At 41.4% G+C, this 25284-nt stretch overlaps 1 protein-coding gene across 9 annotated transcripts; it reads right to left on the bottom strand.

Annotated features, from left to right (window-relative positions):
* Window positions 1-464: 464 nt before the first annotated feature.
* Window positions 465-23585, bottom strand: GLYAT (glycine-N-acyltransferase). 9 transcript variants are annotated; one of them, XM_045194397.3, is made up of 9 exons: window positions 22523-23585; window positions 22083-22274; window positions 18838-19005; window positions 17071-17141; window positions 13553-13648; window positions 7152-7259; window positions 3252-3378; window positions 1732-1903; window positions 465-1519 (listed from the first exon to the last, which is right to left on the bottom strand). In XM_045194397.3, exons 5-9 carry the CDS (start codon window positions 13631-13633, stop codon window positions 1117-1119), a joined length of 891 nt encoding a protein of 296 aa, XP_045050332.1. In that variant the 5' UTR covers window positions 13634-13648; window positions 17071-17141; window positions 18838-19005; window positions 22083-22274; window positions 22523-23585; the 3' UTR covers window positions 465-1116. The 9 variants fall into 9 exon arrangements, with proteins under 9 accessions (XP_045050332.1, XP_053780083.1, XP_053780080.1 ...); XM_053924108.2 differs by lacking the exons at window positions 7152-7259; window positions 13553-13648 and adding an exon at window positions 3982-4104 and having other exon boundaries at window positions 22523-23583; XM_053924105.2 differs by lacking the exon at window positions 17071-17141 and having other exon boundaries at window positions 22523-23583.
* Window positions 23586-25284: the final 1699 nt, after the last annotated feature.

Here is a 25284-nt window from a genome sequence, read left to right as displayed (position 1 = left end):
ACCAAGAAGTTAAACCTCGGTCATTGGCTTTTCTGTGTGTGGGGGCTTCATCCCCAATTCCATAGCCTAATTCCAGACGTAGATGGACCAAAAGGGAACAGGTTCTCGATCCAGGTGACGGCCTTCAGTCCAGTGGTGTCTTTGCTGCACAGTGCTCAGGTTTAGTGCTGCTTCCCTGCAAATGCTGGGGCAGGAATCTCTCCCTGCCACCTTGTTGGAACCAGGAAAACCATCTCTCCACACCACCAACCAGACTCTCCCGTGAGACTGTTGTCTGAACTGCATTTCAGGCGTCCTGAAACAATGGGCCCAGGTCAAGTGAAACAGGAGGTACCCATGCTGTACGGCCCCCCTCCCCAACTTCTCTCTCTTCTCAAAAACCACCCACCCCCTTGGGTCTGGGTTCTCCCACTCTCCATAAACTCAGTCCAGGCTCTTCCCATCACGAACCACTTGACTTCAACTTGTACAATCAAACACACAATCTCTTTATTGTTGGGGGTTTGGATGGATTTAGGAAGTTCTGCTTTTAGAAACAATATTGAATCATTTTCCCTGGTGTGGAGCAGGGAGAGCACAGGCTAATATAGTTAGTCCTTTTCTTAGTAACTCTCCCTGAAACATCATGTATGTTTAACCTAATGTTTCATAAACAATTGTGTATAATTGTTTAATGTACCAATAAAGCAGCCATCAGAGGAGAGGACAATTTCTATAGACCTAATGAGCAGAGTTTACTTGCTGATTATTAAGAGAAAGAGAAAAGAGTAAGTCACAATGCTCAGGAAATTTTACCCCTTCCTGGGAAATCTGGCAAGGCTCTACTGATTCGTGCACTAGGCGTTGCAAGAGACGCCGTTTGGGGCAACGGGTAGCTGATAAAAGTGTCACGCACATTCCCTGGACATTTAGTGAGGAACCAAACCACATGGTGTACTAGGGACGGCTCCAGACCAAGATATCTAGGGGAAGCCCATCAGTGCAGAGATCACAGTGGTGGACCAACCTCACTGCTTCCTCAGAGCGTACTCCTTTACTGATGATTGCAAATGTCATTTGTTCATTCTCTGCCCAACCACCCACTGTTCCAGCCACATGCCAGGCCCATCCAACACCTCACAGAGGCACGCAATGCCACTGGTTCCAGGAACAAGGCATGAGGATATGTTGCAGATTGTAACTCATTTTCTGCATAATTTTGTTATTTTTGTCCACATGAGAGTACTGAGGGAAGCCGAGTTTGTTCAGAGCCTGGGTCTGGGTATAGATGACATAAGAGATGAGGCCCTGGGACCGGTACTCAGGCATGGTGCCTGCCATCCGCATCTCTCCTGTCTGGTCCATTAGGCTCCAGGATACAGGGGTCCCCTTGGGCCCCAGTAGACAATGGTTGGGGAAGTTCCGGATACAGCGCTCGATGAATCTTCGGCTCCTATCATTGCCACCGTAATGCCAGAATTCATTCACCAGGGCAGCATGGGTGACATCCAGGGGTGATAGCTTAAACATTTGTTCATTGCTATGGAGATTCCAAGAGAAAAGTAAAGTCTGTGAATATTTATTATATTTGTTCTTATTTCTATTTCTAAATCACATTTCTAAAAATGATTAGTCTGCCTGCTTTGAAGAATATTGCCTGTAGGGAGGCCGGAGTGAAAGCAGGAAGAGAAGTTGGGAGGCTGATTCGGGAGTGAGGGGTGTGAGGGGTGCAGTGACTTTGACCAGACTTACATGGACTTAGGTTTGCCATCACCGGGTGGTACGTTCTTTAGCTCCAACAGAGAAGGGATCAGTTCATTTATGCTATCAAGTGCCATGTAAAGAAAGCACTGTGTCTGTTCAACTTTGAAGGATTTCATGGCCGCAAGATTTTGTATCACCTCATTCAGGCTGGACTGTGAACCTAGATAGGATTTTAAGGAGAGATGCAATGATTTCAGTACATTCTATGGAGAAGCTGTCCTCTGGAGCAGGAAGCGTCTGCATTTACAGTCCAAAACCCTTGTTCTGGCTCAGTGCTACTGCTGTGTGATTGGGGTCACTTAGTGCTGAAATTCATTCAGCCATGGTCATACCATATTTGTGGCAATACCAAGAATGAAAGAAGATTTCGGGGCTACATGATCATGTAGTTTTGATGATCACAGGAGATGAGTTACAAAAACTAGAGTAGCCAATGTCTGTTGTGTACCTACTATGTAGCCAGTATGGTAGATTGCTGCAGGAATGACCCACAATTTGCACATGCCTCTCTGTTTCCATTCCCTGGAATAGTTCCCTCCTACACTGCATCTGACCTCCGCCATATGACTTGCTTTCGCCAATGGGACAGAGTAAATTTGATGCAGGGAGAGACCCGCAAGTGTTTGCACATTGGGGTTGCCCTTTCTTCGTGCTCCTGGTTATCTGTCTTGAGACTAACATGGTATGAACTGGCTCAGGCTAGCCTGCTGAGGACCTGTGCTCCTATCACGTTGTCACCATAGCAGCTGGCACCAACAGCCAAAACCCTCCCTTAGAGTGTGTGAGGCTAGACTAGAGCAACTAGCCCATAGTCCTTCCATTAACAGACTGCAGCTGCACGGGTACACCCAGGTGAAACCAGCAGAAGAACTGCCTTGCAAAGCCCAGCCCAGATGTGGATTCACAGAATTATGAGGTTTGCTATGCAGTGAAAGTTAATCGACACATCCAGGTATTGCGCTAAGCAATTCCTATTCCAGATTTTATTTAATCTTTACAACACCCCTCGTGTTTTTGGTACCATTGTTGTCCTCATTTGTATACATGATCTCAGCAAGGATAATTCATGTGGCTATGATTACACAGCAAGCAACAAAGGCCATCGTAGGAAGTCTGATGCTGGAGGGCATTCCTGTAACCATGACAGTTGTCCTTCATGACTTGGGAGGAGCTTTATGGCACAAGTTGTCATTCTAATTCCAGGCACGGAAGGCCCTCAGGGAAGCTCTGCTCTGGCACCCAGGCAACTTAAGGCATTGTGGATATGTCTGCAAAATATGCCATACATTCTTGGCCATCAAGGCATTATATTATGTTTTCCTAAATGAAGCCCACTATTTATAAGCTTTCAGGGTGTATTTTTTTTCCCTTTACAGTTATGCTTGCAGCTGAGTCAGGAAATTCACAGCAGACTGAGGGTCGGAGTATGGAAAAAGGTGGTAGGGTCATAAGGGAAATTGTTCAAGACCCAGAAGTGAGTCAGCACGCTTCCCATTCCCCCTACTTACTTTGGATCTGCAAATGCTGTTTCCAGTTGATGACGTCTGGTGAGCCAAGCAGTTCCTGACAGTTCTTGGGGTCCTTGGAGTAGATTTGGTAAGTGTTGGTGTAGTGATCGAAGTCATCTATCATCGCCTGTTGTCATTGGGGAAAGGGAAATATTAAATTTCATGTAGTTCATGATTGAAGTACTTTTTTTTCTGAATTCCATTACACCATATTTTTAAGTACTAAAATATTAATATTTTTATTGGTGCATTACAATTTTCATTTTTAATGTATTTTATTGATTATGCTATTACTGTTGTCCCAATTTTCACCTTTCCCTCCCCTCTGCTCGGTACCCCCATTTCCTCCAGCAATCCCGCCCTTAGTTCATGTCCATGGGCCATGCATATAAGTTGTTTAGCTTCTTCATTTCCTATACTATTCTTAATGTCCTGTTGTCTATTTTGTACCTACTAATTATGCTTCTTAATCCCTGAAACTTTTCCCCATTCTCCCCAGTTCTCCTCCCAGCTGATAACACTCCAAATGATCTCCATAGTTATGATCTGTTCCTGTTCTGGTTGTTTGCATAGTTTTTTTTTTTTTTTTTTTTTTTTTAGATTCACTTGTTGATAGTTGGGAATTGTTGCCATTTTAATGTTCGTAGTTTTGAACTTCTTCTTCTTAAATAATTCCCTTTAACATTTTATGTAATAATGGCTTAGCGATGATGAATTCCTTTCGCTTTACCTTGTCTGGGAAGCACTTTATCTGCCCTTCCATTCTAAATGATAGCTTTGCTGGGTAGAGTAATCCAGGTTGTCAGTCCTTGCTTTTCATCACTTTGAATACTTCTTACCAGTTCTTCCTTGCCTGCAAAGTTTTGTTTTTATTTTAATTGTTAGTTTTTATTTTTTTGAACAAATATAAATATTTATTAAATTTTTAAATTACAGCTGACATTCAATATTATATTAGTTCAGGTGTATACCACAGTGGTCAGACAATTATGTACTTTACAAACTGATCTTCCCAATAAGTCTAATACCCACCAAACACCATACATTATTACTGATGATATATCCTGTTATACTTTACATCCCCATGACAATTCTTTAATTGCTAATTGGTACTTCTTTTTTAAAATTTATTTTTTGTTGTTTCAGTTTCTTTTGAGAAATCAGGTGACAGTCTTTTGGGAATCCTTTGTAGATAACTCTCTGCTTTTCTCTTGCTGCTTTTAAGATTCTCTCTTTATTGTTAACCTTTGGCATTTAATTATGATGTGTATTGGTGTGGTTTCTTTGGGTCCAATTTGTTTGGGATTCTCTGTGCTTCCTGGACTTGTATGTCTACTTCCTTCTAAATTAGGGAAGTTTTCTTTCATTATTTTTTCAAATAAGTTTTCAAATTCTTGCTCTTCCTCTTTTCCTTCTGGCACCCCTATGATTCAGATGTGGGTATGTTTGGAGATGTCCCAGATTCTTATACTATTCGTATTTTTTTGAATTCTTTTTTCTTCTTGCTGTTTTAGTTGAATGCTTATTTCTTCCTTATGTTCCAAATTGTTGATTTGAAACTCAGCTTCATCTCCTCCACTGTTGATTCCCTGTAAATTTTTTAATTTCACTTAATGTAACCTTCATGTCTTCCTGAGTCGTCTTTATGCTTTTGCTGTACTCAGTGAGTTCTCTGAGGATCCTGATAACCTATGTTTTGACCTCTGCATGTGATAGGTTGTCTACCTCCATTTCATTTCATTTCATTCTTTTTCTAGGGTTTTGTTCTGTTCTGTCATTTGGGCCATATTTCTTTGTCTCCTTAATTTGTCAGTCTGCTTGTATTTGTTTCTATGTATTAGGTAGAACTGCTTTGACTCCTTGTCTTAGTAGCATGGCTTATTATAGAAAAGGCACTTGTAAATTGTGAAGAGAGGAGCCTTGGGTAATCACCTGGGGTGGGGGGCAACCTGCTTCACCACTTTGTGGTAAGCGTGGGGTAGGGCTGGGAAAGGGAACAATGCCATTGCCTGGCTTCTGGAGTTCTGTCCAGCACTCACCCTGTTTCCACTCACTTTGCTTACTCTCCGTATATGACTGGTGTCCTTCTAGCTGTTGCCCTGATGCTGAATCCCAGAGGGAGTGGGTCTGGGTAAGTTCTAAGTTCGTGTGTTCTTTTTAAATGGAGTCTTCTGCAAATCCGGCAGTTTATTTTGCTACCCCAACCCCCACTCGTTTTTACAGCCAGAGTTATGGGGATTTTTCTTCCTGGCACTGGAACCCTGGGCTGTGTGGTCTGGATTGGGGCTGAGATCCTTCCCTCCTGAGGTATCCCTCCTCATTTTTATCCACCACATGTGAATGTGGGACCACCTGTTCTGCCATCTCACCATGCCATGTGGCAGCTCCAAGCCTCTCTGCCCTTCTCCACCCCTCCTACCCATCTGGATGAATGTGGCTTCTTTAAATCCTTGGTTGTCGGACTTCCATACAGCTCAATTTTCTGACGGTTCTAAGTGTTATTTATTTTGAGGTCTAGTTGTAATTTTTTCTGTAGTTTTGCTAAGAAGTGAAGCTTCTTTACCTATGCCTTCACCTTGACCTGTGCCTTTAATATCTATAATTATTTCTGAATCATTTAAATCATGAGATGAAGATGAGAGACTCAAGTATTCTACCTGTGATGTAAAATGGCAGAACGATACTATTTGCTACCCATATATTGCATTAAAATTGTAAATCAAACAGAGTCACAACTATTTAGACACCATTCTTCTGTATTTCTGTCATCCTCAACAGGAAGAAGAAGGGAGAACCAATTGACAAGGAAAAGCTTCTTTTGCAAGAATAACTTTTACTACAGTTGAAATAGTTGCAGAACAGAAAAACTATGAATGTTACAGTGTTAAATTTGGTTACAGAACTCTGGATTAAAATCTCCATCTATACTTAAGCCAAAGAAGGTGAAAACTGGTTAGAAATGCTTTCTTAAAACAATATGACAGTTAAACAAATTGTAGCTCCAGAAAACAAAGAAACCACTTATTTGGAAACATCCCCTCAAATTATTAAATAAGAGATGAGATTATTAGAAGGAAGGAGGTACAGAAAAATACTACCTTGACTAATGCAGAATTAAGAAGCTTTTCTTAAATATAGTTAGAAAATGTACACAACATACTCACAAGTCAGCAATGACACCGCTAACACATTTAAAGTCTCACTTAAGATAAAAGATAAAATAATTTTATTTTATAATTACATTTCTATTTTTATTATTAATATAATTTTTTCATTTATATATTTTTAATTTAGTGGTTTTATAATATTTTTAGTTTTCTGAAAGGTATATACTATTTGCATTTTTCCAAATTTATAGTTTCACTGGATGTTTTAAAGTGAGTTTAGAATTTTTGTTTTTATAATTGAGTTGCATTAATTTTTAAGTACTTCCCCAAAATGTATGTGGAAATTCTAGTATTAAAATTTTGCTTTTAAAAATCACCCCAACGTACTATCTTGTTTCACTTCTCCTTACGTTTCCCTTGCTATGTCCTCTTTCCCTTGTCAACCTCACGGAAATGTAGGTACTGACACAATGCGGTTCCAGTGAAACTTCCACTGACATGTGCCTCTGACCTTACCCTGTGACCTCCATCCTCAGCCTCCATGGTGGAATCAGCTTTTGTCTGTGCTGTTCCTGCCTGTTGTGCATCTTCTGTGCTCACGCACTTTGCACTGAGTTGTAATGTACTTGCTTATCTGTCGTTCCCTCCAGGCTGTGAGCTCCTTGAGCACAAGGGCTTGTTCACCATCACCGAGACCCATTTCTGTGTCCCCCACGTCGACACTGCCGGGTGCAGGGCAGGCACATACAGCACACGGAAGTGTATGCATTCTCTATCTGCTCCTGTATCTTACCTGCTCCTGGGGGCGGACCACCACTGTATTAAAATCAGGCCACTTGTCCACCAGGGCCTTTAGCTTGAACGGGTTTCCCTGGTTCATGTGGAAGACGGTCCCATAAACCTGCAGCATCCCCAGAAAGTAAGAGGGTCAGCTTAGTAGGAAGAGGTGTCCTAGTGCTCTCTTTGATCAGACAACGATTATTTCTATGAAATCCTAAAATTTTTATGGTGACCAAATGCCAAATGGGGCATCTAGGTCAATCTCCCTGTATTCAATACCACCACTTTTTAAACCTCAGATGAGAAGAGCTTTTGCTTCTCCTCCAATATGAATCATACATGCATATAATAGAATATTTGGGCAAATAAAATTGATGATTTTAAAAACACCATTCTTTATTTTAGGAGATAATCTTATCTTTTTGCAGACTTTCTCCTATTCATACACAAAGATTCACAATTTTTCAAAAATAATATAATCTGATGTGTGGCATTTTTCCCCCATTGACTATTCAGTGGGCATATTTCCATGTCCATAAACATAAATTTTTTCTATTATTTTCTAATGGCTGCATGAGATTCCATTATATGAATGAATCACACCTTCATTTGCCTATTGATGGTCATTTCAGCTGTCTCCAAATTTTCACTTGCACAAATAATTCTTTATAGAACATGCTTGCACAGAAGTCCTTGCGTGGTGTAAGGTGAATGGAGTCAGTCAGGCTCCCTCACCCAAATGTCTGGGAAACTAAGAGAAGCACTTTTCCCACAACCTTGAGAATGGGCCCGACACACTGTATTCCTATAACCTTGAGTGGGCCCGCAAGCACAGAATCACGCTGTGTTATATAAGGGACTTGCGGCTTCCTGCTGTGTGACATGAGGCTTGCAGTGTGTGTGGATCGCCCTGCTCTTGAATAAAGGCATGTTAGACCCTCCCACGGCTCTGTGAATTTTCTTTCATCTGCTAGAACCTCATGTGAACATGTCTGGCCTTGAACAGTTGCAACACACAAGGGTATTTTGAAAAACACCTGGTATTTTCCTAGATTACACAGAAGGGTAGTTGCTGGCTCAACGGTGATGCTTAGAACTCTTTAACATGTTCGTCCATACTACCCTCTGGAAAGGCTAAATGAACTCCCACCACCAGCAGAGACTGCAGCATAGTGCCCAAGAGAATGGGCTGTGGGGCCCCACAGCCTGGGGCCAACCTTGGATCTCCACCCTCCCCATGTTGTGCAAGCTATTGAGAGGGAGGAGTGAGGGGAGAATGAATGAAATTGAGCCTGAGAACATTAATTAACTCGTAGTTTGGGGGCCGAGGAATGCAGCGGTGGTACCATGCAGGTCTCATGACAACTGTGAACATGAAGCCTCCACAGATGACAGCATGAAAACATGCCAGTGACCAAGACCCAAAAGATGGTAGATATACACTTGAATGGCTTTGACCATGGACAGAATATGTCTAAGGACTATACCAGTGTCCTGCCCTCCTGCCACCCTCCCCTCTTGTGAGCTGTTGATGTCCAACAAGGGAGAAGTAGGGCGGGGGGGGAAATGTCTTTAAATTGACTGAGTTTCTCTGAATTTATTGTGTTTTCAGCCATGAGTGGAGGCTTAAGTGGAGGTCACTTGTCCACCAGGGTCTTTAGCTGGAACGGGTTTCTCTGGTTCACGTGGAAGGCAGTCCCATATAATATAAATTTCCCATATAGAAATTTAGTGTAGTTTAGCAAAATACATAGAACTGCTACTGTTCCTTATTCCCATGGCCTAATTCATTAAAACTCTTTTTTCTTCTGCTGAACTCAGAACATGGTAAGTCAGGCATCTGCTCTAAGCTGACTCAAGTGCAGGTGACAGTTGTAATAAAATGCATTTAATATTGAACACTTGGAAAAATGGACAAACTTTTCCTCACCTGAGATGCAAGTAAGTGTTGGGTTCTAAGTTACACCTGCATTTAACTCAAAATAGGAATTTTAAAGAACACTCATGATGATTGTTAACTTCTTCCCTGGCAAAATAATCTTTTAGGGAGAGCACATTAAACATTAATATGTAGTCCCAAGTTTGGAAGAGAACTCTGGACAAATTTCCAGTGTCATCAAGAAATGTTCCTTGGAAGGGACAAGGGAATACTTGTTGAATCACAGGGCACAGAACAAAAGGCAGTGTTAGGCATACTTATGATCATATCAAGCATCGCAATTCACAGTTTGTGTGGTGTTGTGCAAATCACTAACTGAGCCTCCATTTTCTCGTCAGTGACGTACTAACGAGGATCTTGTAGGGAGGCAATGCAAATCGAATGACCGAAAACACGCAGTAGTGCCTAGTACAGAATCAGTGCTCAGTAAGTGTGAGTCACTTTTCTTCTTTGTCTCACAGGAAGTTTCTATTCCTTACTCCTCTCAAAATTTTCAATCGCCACCTTTTTTGGAAGTCACTAATGCTCTTTGTTATTGAATTTATTGGGCCGACATTGGTTCACAGAATCATACAGGTTTCAAGTGTACAACTCAAGAAAACATCATCTGCTCATTGCATCATATGTCCATCGCCCCAAGCGAAGTCTCTTTCTGTCCCAATTACCCTGCTCTTTGCCCAGCTCCACTATATGCCACCCCCTTTCCTTCTGACTATCACCACTGTTGTCTGTATGTACACACACACACACACGCACACGCACACATACTGGACTAATTCCTTCACCTCCCTTCACCCAGGCCCCTAGCCCTCCTCCCCTCTGACAGCTTTCAGTCTGTCCATGTATTTCTGCCTCTGTTCTATTTTGTTCACCAGTTAATTTTGTTCATTAAATCCCACATATAAGTGAGATTTTGTGATTTTGCCAGTTTCTGACTGGCTTATTTCACTTAGCTTAATAATCTACAGGTCCGCCTATGTTGTCACAAAAGGTTAGATGTCCTGTCTTATGGACGAGTAGCATTCCGTTGTACAAATGTACCACAGAGCTTTCAGTCACTCATCTACTGAAGGGCGTTTGGGCTGTTTCCAGATCTTGGCTGTGGTAGGTAATGCTGCAATAAACATAGGGTGCAGGTACTCTTTAGATTTAGTGTTTGGGGTTCTTTGGGTATATTCCCAGAAGTAGTATCACTGGGTCAAAAGGCAGTTCCATTTTAAAATTTTTGAGGAAGCTTCTATTTTCACAGTGGCTGTACCAGTCTGCATTCCCATCAACAGTGTACTAAGATTCCTCCCTTTTCTCCACATCCTCACCAGCACTTGTTGTTTGATGATTTATTAATAATAGCCATTCTGACATGTGTAAGTGATATCTCATTGTGACTTTAATTTGCATCTCTGATGATTAGTGACATTGAGCATTTTTCATATGTCCAATGACCAATTGTATGTCCTCTTTGGAGAAATGTCTATTCATGTCCTTTGCTCATTTTTTAACTTGAGTTGTTTATCATCTTGGTGTTGAGTAGTATAAGTTATTTATGTATTTTGGAAATTAATGCCTGATCAGATGTATCATTGGTAAATATATTCACCCACTCAGAGGATCCCCTTTCTATTTTGTTGATGCTTCCTTTTATGATGAACCTACAGCCAACATACTTAATGGGCAAAAACTAAAAGCATTTCCACTAAGATCAGGAACAAGACAAGGATGTCCACTTTCACCACTCCTATTCAACATAGTATTGGAGGTACTAGCCACAACAATCTGACAAGAAGAAGAAGTAAATAGCATCCAAGTCGGAAACAAGGAAGTAAAACAGTCATTATTCTCAAATGACATGATATTGTATATCGAAAACCCTAAAGACTCCACCAAAAACTACTACATCTAATAAATAAATTCAGTAAAGTAACTGGATACAAAATTAATATTCAGAATTTGGTGGCATTTTATACACCAGTAATGAACTACCGAAAGAGATATTAAGAAAAACAATTCCATTTAATATGGCAAAAAAATAATAAGGTACCTAGTAATAAATTTACATAAGGAAGTAAAATACATGTACTTAGTAAAAGACCTGTACTCAGAAAATTAGAAGATACTAATGAAAGAGAACAAGGAAGATATAAATAAGTGGAAGCATTCTGTTCCATTGATCTATGTGTTTGTTCTTTGCCATTACCAGACTGTTTTGATTACAGTGGCCTTGTAATATAGTTTGATATCAGATATTGTGATCCCTTCTGCTTTGTTCTTCTTTCTCAAAATTGCTGCTGCTATTTGGGGTCATTCACAGTTGCATATAAATTTTTGAAAGGTTTGTTCTATATCTGTGAAATGTGTCACTGGTATTTTAATAGGGATTGTGTTGAATCTATAAATTGCTTTGGGGAGTATGGACATTTCGATGATGTTAATTCTTCCAATCCATAAAGATGGTATATGCTTCTATTTATTTGTGTCTCCCTTAATTTCTTTCTTCAGTGTTGTGTAGTTTTCTGAGTATAGGTCTTTTACCTCCTTGGTTAGGTTTATTCCTAGGTACTTTATTTTTCTTGTTGCTGTAGCAAATGGGATTTTTTTTTTTTTTACTGATTTCTGTTTCTGATATTTCATTGTTGGTGCACAAAACGGCCTTCAATTTCTGATATTGACTTTGTATCCCACTGTTTTGCCAAATTCACTTATTAGGTCCAGTAGTTTTTTGGTGGAGCCTATAGGGTTTTCTATGTACACTATCATGTCATCTGCACACAGTGACAGTTTTGCTTCCCCCTTTCCAATTTGCATGCTTTTTTTTTTTCTTGTTTCATCACTGTGGCTGGGACTTCCAATTTCTGAACTCCACTCCAGGAAAACAAACAATTGTATTAAAAAGTTGTCAAAGGACGTAAACAGACACTTCTCCAAGGAGGACATACAGAGGGCCCAGAGACATATGAAAGGGTGCTCAGCATCACTAGCCAACTGAGAGATGAAAATTAAAACCACAAACAAATACCACTTCACACCAGTCAGAATGGCCATCATAAACAAATCAAAAAGCAACAAGTGCTGGCAAGGTTGTGGAGAAAAGGGAACCCTGGCACACTATTGGTGGGAATGCAGACTGGTGTAGCCACTGTGGAAAACAGCATGGAATTTCTTCAAAAAATTAAAAATGGAACTGCCTTTTGATCCAGCAATTCCAATGTTGGGTTATACCCTAAGAATCCTGAAACATCAATTCAAGAGAACCTATGCACCCCAATGTTCATAGAAGCATAATTTACAATAGTCAAGTGCTGGAAGCAACCTAAGTGCCCATCAGTAAATGAGTGGATCAAAATACTATGGTACATTTATACAATGGCATACTACACAGCAGAAAGAAAAAAGCTGCTTCTACCCTTTGCAACAGCATGGATGGAACTAGAGAGTATTAAGCTAAGTGAAATAAGCCAGGTAGTGAAAGACAAATACCATATGATCTCACCTATAAGTGGAACCTAATCAACAAAAGAAGCAAGCAAAATATAACCAGACACATTGAACAAAGAACAAACTGACAGTGATCAGAGGGGAGGGAGGAGGACGATAACAGGGAAAAAAGGAGAAGGATCATCAAGGAACATGTATAAAGGACCCATGGACAAAGCTAAAGGGGGGTAGGATTGAGGGTGGGATATTGGTTGGGTGGGGCTAGGGAGAGTAATGGGGAGGAAAATGGAGACAACTGTACTTGAACAACAATAAAAAACTGAAACACAAGTATACAAATATTAAAAAACCCAAATAAGTGGAAGTATATACCATCATTATGGATAGGAAATATTAACATAAGTAATTGTCCATGCTACCCAAAGCAATCTATCACTTCAACACAATTCTTATTAAAATACGAAATGCATATCTCACAGATCTAGAACAAATATTTTAAAACTTTATATGAACCACAAAAGACCTTGAATTGCCTCAGCAATCTTGAGAAAGAAAAAACAAAAATGGGGTAATGAAGTTACCTGGTATCAAACTATACCACAATGCCATAGTAATCAAAACAGCATGGTATTGGCACAAGACCAGGCATATGGTTAATGAAATAGAACAGAGATAATAGAACTAAACCTACATCTTTATGATCAATGACTATTTGACAAAAGAGTCAAGAATATACAATCAGCTCAGGACAGTCTGTTCAATAAATGGTGTAGGAGAATTGGACAGATACATGCAAAAAATGAAACTGGACCACCATCTTACATAATACACAAGAATAAACTCAAAATGGATTAAAGACTCAAATGTTAAGTTGTGAAGCCATAAAAGTCCTAGAAGTAAACATAGGCAGTAAAATTTCATACAATTTTTGTAGCAATATTTTTGCAGATCTATCTCTTCAGGCAAGAGAAATAGAACAACAACAACAAAATAAACAAATGGGACTACATAAAATTAAAAAGCTTTTGCGCATCAATTGCCACCTTAAGGGATTCAGGAAGACTCTTCCTCAAGAATCTCTCCAGTGTCTGAAGCATCTGGGCACCTCGCATTTGCAACATCATGGAAGACACCTTATCCTAGAGAAATAAATAAAAAACAACCAGGAATGAGAAAGCTAGAGGAGATTCCAAAACAAACAGTAGCAAGTTCTATGCTAATGGCCCAAACCTGTTGGTGTTCCTTTAGTGGTGTCACCTTCTCTAAGTCCTCAGCAACTCCAAGGAAGGACAAAAATGGCAGATAGCACAGAGGGTACATTCTGAATTTTTTGTGTTCACTTCCATACACTTTGAAAAACTGCGGAGTTGCACATTAGTTTACAAGTCACATTTAAAAATATATAACATCTTTTGGTATTTAGTTCCTATCAGTGATTCTCAACTCTTCAAGTAATAAGCCATATAACTTGGGAAAGTTACGTAGCCACTCTATGCCCTGGTTTCTTCAAACATAGATAGGATAATATCACTAACTACCTTACAGAATTTTTGGAAGGATTAAATGAGTTAATACATTAAATGAGTAAATAAATGCTTAGAAGAATATCTGACATTTAGTAAGCACTGAACCTGTTATTTTATTCCTACTACCATTCTTTCACCTCTCTGTTCTCTTATTTCCCTTCATTTTCTTCTCTTACTGTCCTTCCTTTTCCTCCTTCTCCCAATTTGAGTTAATGTGCTGTGTATTGCATGATGCTAGAGAATACAAACAGGCCATTTAGTGAGCTCAGAAAACAAATCAATGAAGAAAATGAGTGTTTTACCAAAAAATGAAACTTTAACAAATGACCAAACAGAAATGCTGGAGATAAAGAACTCAATAATAGAGGTCAAGAATGAACTTGAGAACACAGGAAATACAGTGGAACAGATGGAGAAAAGTGATATCAAAGATAGAAATGTAGAAATGATGCAGAGGGAACAAGAGAGACTGGAGCATAAAAAAATGAAAGAACTCTACGAAAACTACCTACCTGATCCCATCAGAAAGAGCAATGTAAGAATAATAGGCATACCAGAAGAACAAGTGAGGAAGAAGGGCATAGAGAACCTGTTCAAACAAATAGTTGATGACAACTTCCCAAGCCAATGGAAAGAATTAGATCCTCAGATATAAGAAACAAACATAACACCTAATTTCCTCAATTCTAAAAGGCTTTCTTCAAGGCCAATTCTATTACCTTGAAGAAAGAATATTGTATCTTGCTATTTTGCCAAATTCACTTATTAGGTCGAGTAGTTTTTTGGTGGAGTCTAAGATTTTCTATGTACACTGTCATATCATCTGTAAGCAATGACAGTTTGCTTCTTCCTTTCCTTTAATTTTTTTCTTTAAAAAAAATTGTTGTTCAAGTACAGTTGTCTGCATTTCCCCACCACCACTCCCCCCACCTCAGCCACCCCCACCTCCCTCCCCTGATCCCATCCCCCTTGGTTTTGTCCATGTGTCCTTTATAGTTGTTCCTGAAAACCCCCTTCCCCTTTTTATTTCTTTTTCTTGCTTGATTGCTGTGGCTATGACTTCCAATACTATGTTGAATAGAAGTGGTGAAAGTGGACATCCTTGTCTTGTTCCTGATCTTAGTGGGAAAGCTTTTAGTTTTTGCCCATTGAGTATGATGTGGGCTGTAGGTCTCTCATATATGGCCTTTATTATGTTGAGCATGCTCCCTCTACCCCCACTTTGCTGAGTGTTTTTATCATAAATGGGTGCTGTTCCTTATCAAATGCTTTTTCTGCATCTAATGATATGGTCATGTGATTTTTGGCTTTCCTTTTGTTTACGTATGTATTACATTTATTGATTTGAGAATATTGTACCATCTTTGCATCCCTGAAATGAATCCCATTTGATCACGGTGTATGATCTTTTTAATGTATTGCTGGATGCAGTTTACCAATATTTTCTTGAGGATTTAGGATGCTGCTGGCTTCATAAAAAGAGTTTGGGAGTCTACCATCTTCTTGGATCTTTTGGAATAGTCTATAAAGGATAGGGGTTAGCTCTTCCTTAAGTGTTTTGTAAAATTCCCCTGTGAAACTGTCTGGTGCAGAGCTTTTGTGTACTGGGAGATTTTTGATAACTGCTTCTATTTCCTCAGCTGTTATTGGTCTGTTCCGGCTTTCTACTTCTTCTTCATTCAGTTTTGAAAGATTATATTTTTCTAGAAATGTGGTCATTTCACCTAGGTTTTCAAATTCCTTGGCATATATTTCTTCATAGTAATTTCTTGCAATCCTTTGTATTTCTGTGGTATCAGTTGTAATCTCTCCTCTTTCATTTCTGATTTTGTTTATTTGGGTCCTCACTCTTTTTTTCTTGATGAGTATGCTTAAAGGCTTGACAATTTTGGATCTTGCTGCTGTAACTCATTGAACAATGTGTAAACTGGTGGGTGGATGTTTCTGGTTTTTCCATGGGTGTGTCCCCTGTCTTTTTCCCAGACGTTTGTCAACAATTTGAAGAAAACAGCAGATGCTTAATTTCCCCTTGTGTCTACTTACTGATGGGAGAAGAGCAGACTCTTGTCCAGCACGTGTGTGCTTCATCATACATTGAAAATGGCTGCTGAGTGTATTAAGATTCACTTAGCTAATGTGAATGGCACTTTTTTTTTAACACCTGGCTCTGGTCCATCTTCCTAGATACTCTTGTCACTACTCCCCACCATGTGAGACCATGGAGACATTTCTCCAACACAGTCTCTGCTTTAGCTCCTCTGGCCCATCTGCATGTTATTCCCTGTTTGGAATTCCTGAATTCCATTCTTCTAAATTCAGCTTCCATTCATTCTTCAAAGTTTAGCTAAGGGTCTGTCATCTCCAGAGACTCCTCCCTTGGCCGTGCTCTCACATGTGTGCATCTCTCCATTACACAACGTGTGGCATTGAGCTGGAGTTTACTTTCCTAGTTGTGAACTCCTCCTGGCTTCTGGGGCCAGAAGCTCATCTTACTTATTATCCTACCCATTATGCTTACTATGATATATGGCACACAGTATGCCTTCAGTAAATGGATGGTGAATGACTGAATGCATGAAATCTTGTATTATCCTGTTTGTCTAGTCACTCCTTCCAAAGCATAGATTAAATAATTATTAATTCAATCATAGTATATGTATGTACTACATGAAGTATGCTGGGCATGGGAAAGGCTTTCAACTACTTTATGCTAAGTTATGTCTTGAAAAAGTCCAGACCAGTATAGAGGTGCCTTTGTCTTCTATCTAAAGGTCTTAGGTCTTGACAAATATAACATTTCTGAAGGCTCATCTTACCTTGTATCTACAGGCAACTCACAAGGAAGTTACATGAGTATGAGACACAATATAGAGTTTGATGTCAAATCTGTGGGGTGTAATATTACTGTATTTCTTCAGAAGTGTAGAGTTTGGAACCGCCCGTCAAAGATGTACGCACAAACTAACAACCAAGTGTGGTGCCTGAAAAATACGGTGGACTGAAAACAACTGAGCCAGAGGTTCTGACACACTCACTGTGAGCTGGCAGAACTGGGCCACAGGTCATGTCCTTGAGAGTGAACTTCAGAACTTTTGACTCAGTCCCACTAGAAGTAGAAAATCAACCCAAACAAAATAATCAAAGTAAGAACGAAGCTCTAAACAAAATTTGATAAAGTCCACAAATATTAACAAGTTCTGAGCAAAATCCCAATGTCCAGCAATAGGGAAAGGAAATATAAAATATGATCTGTTGGGGTGATGCAACTCTAAGACATTAACGTATATACACGTACGCATGTACACATGTACACATGTACGTACGGGCACATGGGAAAGTGTTCAAGTGCAATGAGAAAATGTAGGACATAAAACAGTTCATAGACCACATGGATAAACCTCAATTTAAAAGAGAACACAGACAAATAAAACAAGATTGTGCTAGTAGCAGTATAGATAAAATCTCTAAAGTAAATTTGTTTATTATATGGTATAAATAAATGATAATTTTTTTTGTATTCTTGTCTTTATTCATCTACTTATATCATCTCTGGCTTTAATTACAATAACCTTCTTATCAGTTATACAGGGGAAAAATACTTGTAGAATGTACACCTGAACCTGTATAATTTTACTAACCAATGTCACCCCAATCAATTCAATAAATATAGATAAAAATAAAATGACCCTAAATATAAGTACAAAAATAAACAAATGCTAGCTTCCCTTTTGAAACTACATCTTAACCTACTAAGAACACACCCTATCTATAGTATGGTATTATTTGGGGGTCAACTACCTTTCAGGTGAAATGTTCTTATTCGATTGAGATTTCACAATCTTACAGAGAAATTCAAGCACATAGCTACCCCTGGCCACACACAGAGCTCTGCTCTGCCACAGACAGAGCCTCAGGGTGGCGTTCCAGGTATGCAGGACAGGGTTTCCACTCCAGACACTCTCTCGGAGTTAATCCCACCTCTCAGAATGGAAGCTCACTCATTGGTGGTGACAGCAGGCCACTCACCCATGACAGAATTCCGCAGAAATAACTTCACAAAGTAATCCCCCATTTTATCTGAGGGAAAAGTGGCATTCATATTGGTTTTGTGAGAGTGACACTTTGGTAATATATGAGAACTCTACATTTCTCAGAACTGAGTACTGGAATATGTAGTACTCGTGTCTGAGGTTTGTTCTGCAACAATACTGTAGCAGAGGAAAAAGGACAGATGGATGACGCAAAGGGTGCAGAATCTTGTTGGGGTTGAGAAGATGACAACTTCTTTCCCCCTTATTGGAGCATATTTGAAATCCTTGTAATTAAGTTATATGTTCTGAGGGAAACTAAGGCCAGCATTTCCTCATCTTTAAAAAAGGTTCAATTTGTACATTTTTTCTTTGTGATTAACTTCGGATGCAAGTAAAATCCACTGAAAAACAAAGAAAACAAACACAATGTAACCAGAAGGATTAAACGTGGCCGTGTTGGCAGTGTCTCTGCACGGGGAGGGAGCCATTTACCCACCTACTTCCAGAACGTGCCCAGATCTCTCCTCATTCATTTGCCAGCTCAGATCAGAAACCTGCACAAAATTTTTCGTGGAACCTAACAAGTTGCCGTTTGCAGAACAGGTGCCAGAAATACGTTTCTTAAGTTGATGTTACTCCTTCTCCTTAGGTGTATGGTGTTACTACTGAACATACACAACGAACATTTTGATCTGTGTCACTTAAGTGGAGAGGATGTCACCAAGCAATGAATATCTTTTGGGGGGGCATAAAAAGGATATGAGTCCTTACCTGGGGAGCTGTCTCCACACCAATCTTTGCAGGTATCCCCAGGAACAAACGAGAAGGGCAGGCTTCTTAATAATGAAACTTCCTTCTAATGCAGGCAGTTCAACGGAATCTTACAGAGTTAAGAATGTCTCCTCCAGAAACTGCTGAGCTGAGGCTTGTCAAGTGGACCTTGCACAAAGCAAAAACTTCTGATGTCAGCTCTTATAAAATCCAGGCCTTCCTTCTCTGAGTTCCACGGTAAAGGGGCTGACTGTGCAAGGTTCAGAGGCTGACAATGGGCCGTTTGAGCCCACCCCCAACCTGCTATGCCAGGCTGCTCTTTGCCCCCTTGGCTGTGCAATGTGCGTGAAACCAGCGGTTGGATACTGAAAGGAGTGTCTTTGTACACACAGGACCTTCTTCCTTCCCTTCCCACTCCCGAGTACCGGCAGTAAGCAAGGCGGTAGGAAAGATATGGATGAGATCTGATTGGCAGAACCTGATCTATTTTCTTACACATATGAGAACAGAATATGAGCTGGATGGCATGACTACAGCTGTTTACATTTTTCTTTTCCTGTATAAGCTGTACCCTCTCCCCTGCCCATTCTGAGGCGGCAATTAGACACCCCAACATGACACTATGTGGGCACCTCTTACTCTCACTTTTATAGAGAGAAAGCTCTGTGTGGCTGAATTTGAGGGCTGTTAAACCCAGACCTCTTCGCTGCAGCATGCTCAGTACCCACATTAGCACTTGCTCTACCACCCCCAGGAAAGAAAGGGGGCTCAGAAACGATATTTTGAGTACCAACTGCACTGTGTGAAACAAGCAAGGAGGGACGTTGGACACTGTCTGTGTCTTGTCCTCATCACCGTAACCCTTCGTTACGATGTTGGTGGAGAGTTCCTTTGTGGAGGGAAGAAGAGTCACTCTAATCAGAGGGGCAGGGACAGGGGAGGCTGGTGTCCAGAGAGAAAGTAAAAAAAGCTTGCAGGCTCCTTCAGTCCCTCCTAGAATATGAATTTTTCAATCTCTTCTCCTGGATTAAAGTCATAACCATTCATTACCCCTTTTCCAAGGATGAAGGACAATGAGATTATTCTGTCACTATCAACAGAGTGGACCCCTGGGCTCCAGGAGGGTCCATATCTCAAAAAAGTTGTTTACAACAAAAGAGTGAGATTCTCTTATATCCCCGTACCAAAAATCAGATCCCTAGTCCTCAGTCTCCTTCAGCCGTCACCCTCACTCAGTCACTCAGAAGATCCCAGGGTCTCTGCCGCTTCCCTTGTATCTTAAACTAGTTTCTTAACCTCTCTGGGTTGTTTCCCCAGCTGTCAAGAGTGCTTTCGTGCCAGCTAACTGAGGATTTTTTTCTGCTCTTCCTTCACTCTGTGGTTATTACATGAGATAATGCACGCACATTTTCTCACATTCTCTGGGATCACATACAAGGAAAAAGGTTCAGGAGGTCTGGTGTTAGTCTTTACCTACATATTACTTATTACCTCCTTGATGGATGAGGTGCTGGCAATGTGATAGAAGCAGCCTAGCACAGTGGCCCAGAGAGAGAACAATGGGACCAAACTAACAGGCTTGGGATCCTGTCCACACCACTAGTGTGTGTCCTTGGGCAACGATTTATTTCAGACTATACCTTCCATACCTCTGTTTCTCTGTGTACAAAGAACAGTAAATAATAGTACTTACTTTGTAGAGTTTTGAGTTTTTCCCCCGTGCTCAGTTTTTTGGGGGGTGCTGGGGAGGGACAAATACTAATGTGTGGCAAGGATGTGGAGAAATTGGGACATTTGTGCACTGGTGATAGAAAGGTAAAACAGTGTAGCCACTATTCCAATCAGTATGATGGTTCCAGAAGAAAAATACAGCTACTGTATGGTCCGGCCATTCCACTTCTGGGAATACGTCCAAAGGAACTGCCATCAGGGTCTTGAATAGGTACCTGCACCCCCATGCTCATTGCAGCCGTATTCACAATAGCCAAGATGTGGGAGCAACCTCAGTGTCCACTGACGGGTGAATTGATCAAGAAAATGTGGTCTGTACATACGATGGAATATTACTCAGCTTTCCAAAAGAGAAAATTCCTGCAATGTGTGGCAACATGGGTGGAACTTAAGGATATTATGCTAAGCGAAATAAGCCAGTCAGAGAAGGACAAAGAGGCAGGATTCCACTGAGATGAGGCATCGAAAGTAACGATACTCATAGAAGCAGAGAATGGAGTGGTGCTTTCCAGGAGCTGGGGAGAGGGAAAGATAGTGAGTTACTGTTCAAAAAGTAAAAGGTGTGTGTTATGCAAGATGAAGAGTTTAGAGATCTGTTATACGACATAGTGCTCATACATAACAATACTGTGTAGACACTTACATATCTGTTAACATTTTATATATTTTAAAACCACAATTAAATACATACATAGATATTGCAAAGCAGTGAGACACGGAAAGACACATTTTAGGTAGGCGTCGATGATAACAAGTACAGCTGATTTGTCTTCACTACAAGTTACGATGCATTGGAAGATCCTTTATTCCAAATAAATTACAACACAGATTTACATTATAATTACTGAAGTAACACAGTTTACCTAAGATGTGTGCAATATGAATTTTCACTCAGTGTTCTAGGGTATCAGATGTGTTCTATTATTTCTCCAACCCAGTGGCTGTCAAGCATGGCTCCTGGACCAGCAGCACCAGGATCACCTGGGAACTGGTTACAAGTGTAAACTCTTGGACAGCACCCCAAATCTACTGAGTCCGAAAATCTAGAGGTGAGGCTTTATTTCTGTAGGAACAATCCTGCTAAATGATTTGGATGCATCCGCACGTGGGAGGACCTCCACACTTAAACCTGTGGTTCCCCTGATGGGCGGAGCACTAATGTCAGTTTTAGAGCGGCACTCACCAGCCCAGTGCTTACCGGGGCGGCAGCTAGGCCAAAGATCTGGAGCGACAGGGGTCTTACCCTTGGACCCTGCGTTCGCAGTGCCTTTCCCCCTTTTTTTGAGGACAGTCACGGGCGAAGTGCCCACTCTGTTTGCAGTTAAAGCAAGCACCCTTTGCCCCCAAGGTTCCTTTGAGAGCGGCTGCAAGAGTAACTCCTTGGATGTAGGAGGGGCCAATATCTGCCCAAATTCTAATAAAATCATTAAGATTCCCCTACTTATATGGCCTTAGAGCAGCCTGGCAGACCTTATTTGCATTTTCAAAAGTTAGCTGTTTAATATATTACCAACCTCGTGATCCCCTCTCCAACGTCCAGTAGCCTGGAGGAGACAGGAAACAAAATCCTGATATGGCTTTTCTGGCCTCTGCCAGATTTTGGTGAGGTCTTGAGACTTTTCTCCTTTGGAAGGAAGGCAGCGCAGAGGTTTGGTGGCGCAGGCCGTAATTTGTTGGCAAGCTTGCAAGGTCTACCCTAGCTGATTCTGCAAATTTGCATATAATCCAGACTCAGTAAGCATTTCAAATGTAACAGGTACGTTATGATTTCAATTCCTGTCTGCTTGTTGTGAGCTTTCTTCATACCAATCAGACTTCCACATTAGGTGATCCACCCCCCACCCCCCCCTTAAGCAGGCTTCGGCTAGTACAATCCAGCCCTTCGGTGCCCTGGCTTCAGAGCCAATTGTATCGAGAAGAGCAAGGGAAAAGGGGGATGTTGGCCCGTACTTACTACAAGCGGTTTTCAAGTCTTTCCGAGTTTTAAAGGAGACGACCTCATGATATCTTCGTCTGTTGTTAGGTTTTTGAGGATCAGGCCTCTCAAACACAGGAAACAGCATAAATCCCTGTGTGTCCTCTCCCAGACTTACTGGTTGCAGTGAAGCCCTCGGTGAGGGAGTAGTTTCTGGCCACGACAAGGAGGAGGAGCTTTCGGGGATGAAGGGTTAGTGGGAGAAAGTGCTTCAGTGAGCTTAGCTCGGTCTCCAGAGGAGAGTTGAGACAAGCGCTTCACTAGACCTACTACCCCTGAACGCTCATCATCAGAGTCCGCGGGGAACTCAATCCCCACGCATCCTCCGCCACTGGTCCTCAGCGGCTTCCCGTTCTGATTCTCGCTCAACCTCTGGCGGCGGCGGCTCGTCACCGGGCTCCAGAGGGGGCGCAGTCGCCTTCAAAGGAGTAAATCCCTCTGCAGTCGTAGCGAGGGTTCCAGCGACTGTTTTTCGTACCCTGCGTCCCTCTTTTACAGGATTTGAAGCTTCCCCAATCAGAGCCCGCACTGTGACAGCAGAGATCGGAATGCGCGCGGGCGCTTCTGCTGTGTGGCTCTCTCTCATTTGCTGGCCTACCTGAGCCCACGTGTGTTCATTCATCGTGCCTTCTTCTGGAAACCGAGGACGAGGTTGGGGCACAAAGGTCAAGAATTGCTCCCGCTGTGTGGCAGGGACGTTGGCGCCCCCTGCTAGTAATGTGGAGCGCAGCCTTTGTGTTTGCAGCCCCCGCGCGGCGGATCGAGAGTTCCCCGTTTCTCCACCCGATTGATCGCTCTCAATCCCGTTCCCTCCCCACTCACTGTCCCGTGGCCACTCGGGAGTGTCCCCTCGCCTTCTGGCTGAGGCGTCCCTTCGCACTTGGGTCCCGGTTCCGGGCCCCACCTGCCGCCACCTGCGCGGCCGGATCCATCAGTCCCGAGGGAAGGAGACGGGGGATGAGGAACTAAAGAGCAGCGTCAAAGCGGGGCCAGGTGGAGTCCCTTCTCGGGGATGCAGAGGAGGGAGCTGTTTACTGGTAAAATCAGGCTGTGTATATTGACCGAGCTTTGAAGCAGAGCGTGAGAAAGACAAACCGCAAGGCTAGATACATTCTATTTTTCTAAGAACATTTCCTGCTCCTTGTTGGTACAGTGATGTGGCAAGCGGCCAAGCCATTCTTTTCTTACAGCAATCACTCTTCTGCGGCCTGGCCTGGCTGTGCTGAACCCCAGGCCTGCATTCCAGCTCCCTTGGCACACATGATCCTTTATGGCTTCCCGCACAATATCGAATAATTTTCTCTGGTGTGGAGCGAGGAGAGCACAGGCTAATATAGTTAGTCCTTTTCTTACTAACTCTCCCTGCGATATCATTGTATTATGCTTAACCTAGTGCTTCATATATATGTGTATATATGTATATATATACATATATATATATTTGTGTATAATTATTTAATGTACCAATAAAGCAGTAATCAGGAGAGGATAATCTCTACAGACCTAATCAGCAGAATTTTCGCTGATTATTAGGAGAAAGGCCATAGAAAGAGAAAGGAGTAAGTCACAATGCTCAGGGAATTTTACCCCTTCCTGGGAAATTTGGCAAGGCTCTACTGATTCGTGCACTAGGAGTTGCAAGAGACGCCGTTTGGGGCAATGGGTAGCTGATGAAAGTGTCACAGAGATTCCCCGAAGTGTGGGAAACTAAACCACATGGTGTCCTTGGGATGGCTCCACACTGAGACATCTAAGGGAAGCCCATCAGTAAGTGACACGTACTCAGTACACAATGGAATTCTACACAGAAGAAAGAAGGAGCTCCTACCCTTTGTGACAGCATGGGTGGGATTAGAGAGCATTTTGCTAAGTGAAATAAGCCAGGTGCAGAAAGACAAAGGGAACCCTCTCGTAGGTAATTAACTGTCTCTCTCTTGCTGCCTTTAAGATTCTCTCTTTATCTTGAATCTTTTCCATTTTAATGACAGTGTGTTTTGTTGTGGGTATCTTTGGGTTCATCTTGATCGGGAATCATTGCACTTCCTGAACTTTGTGTGACTTTTTCCTTCACCAGGATAGGGATATTTTCTGTAATTATTTCTTCAATCAGGTTCTCTATCCTTTTCTAGCTTTCTTTCCTTCTGGTGCCCTGATAATGCAAATGTTCTTACATTTCATGTTGTCCTGAAGTTCCTTTAAATTATCCTTGTTTTTTAAATTCTATTTTCTTTTTGTTGCTCTGATTGTTTTTCTTAACCTTGTCTGATGGAATCCAAACCATATCTCTGGTTTGATCTTCTGCTTCATCCAGACTACTATTTATTCCTTCCAGTGTATGCTTTATTTCAGATGTCCATAATTTCCAACTGGTTGTTTTTTTCATGGGTTCTACATCCTTTTTCATGTGGTTGAGCATCCTTAAAACAATTACTTTGAACCCTGGTTCTTATAAATTGCTTGCCTCATTTAGCTCTTTTTTTTTTTCTGGAGATTTCTACTGTTCTTTCATTTGAGGTTTCTTTGTCTCCCCATTTTGGATATCTTTTTGTGTTTGTTTTCATGTATTTAATAAAACCTCTATGACTCACAGTCTTTGTGGGGTGGCCTTATATAGTATATGTCCTGTGGGACCCATCGGTTTCACCTCCTTGATCTCCTAGGCTGGGTCCCCTCATTCTTAGGGCTCAAAAACCCACCTTGTGTGGGTTTTGTGGACCTTCTGGTTGTTATTGGGTTTTAAT

Source organism: Desmodus rotundus, chromosome 5 (genome assembly GCF_022682495.2).
Source record: "Desmodus rotundus isolate HL8 chromosome 5, HLdesRot8A.1, whole genome shotgun sequence".
NCBI lineage: Eukaryota > Metazoa > Chordata > Mammalia > Chiroptera > Phyllostomidae > Desmodus > Desmodus rotundus.
Note: the sequence above shows the minus strand (reverse complement) of the source record. Positions and strands in the feature narration are given on the sequence as shown.

Coding starts and splice junctions, on each gene's coding strand:
- GLYAT (XM_045194397.3), bottom strand. CDS start 13,633: ATGATGTTGCAAATGCGAGGTGCCCAGATGCTTCAGACACTGGAGAGA. Junction 3,379..7,151: donor TGGTCCGCCCCCAGGAGCAG/GTAAGATACAGG, acceptor CAATGACAACAG/GCGATGATAGATGACTTCGA. Junction 1,520..1,731: donor GATGGCAAACCTAAGTCCAT/GTAAGTCTGGTC, acceptor GAATCTCCATAG/CAATGAACAAATGTTTAAGC.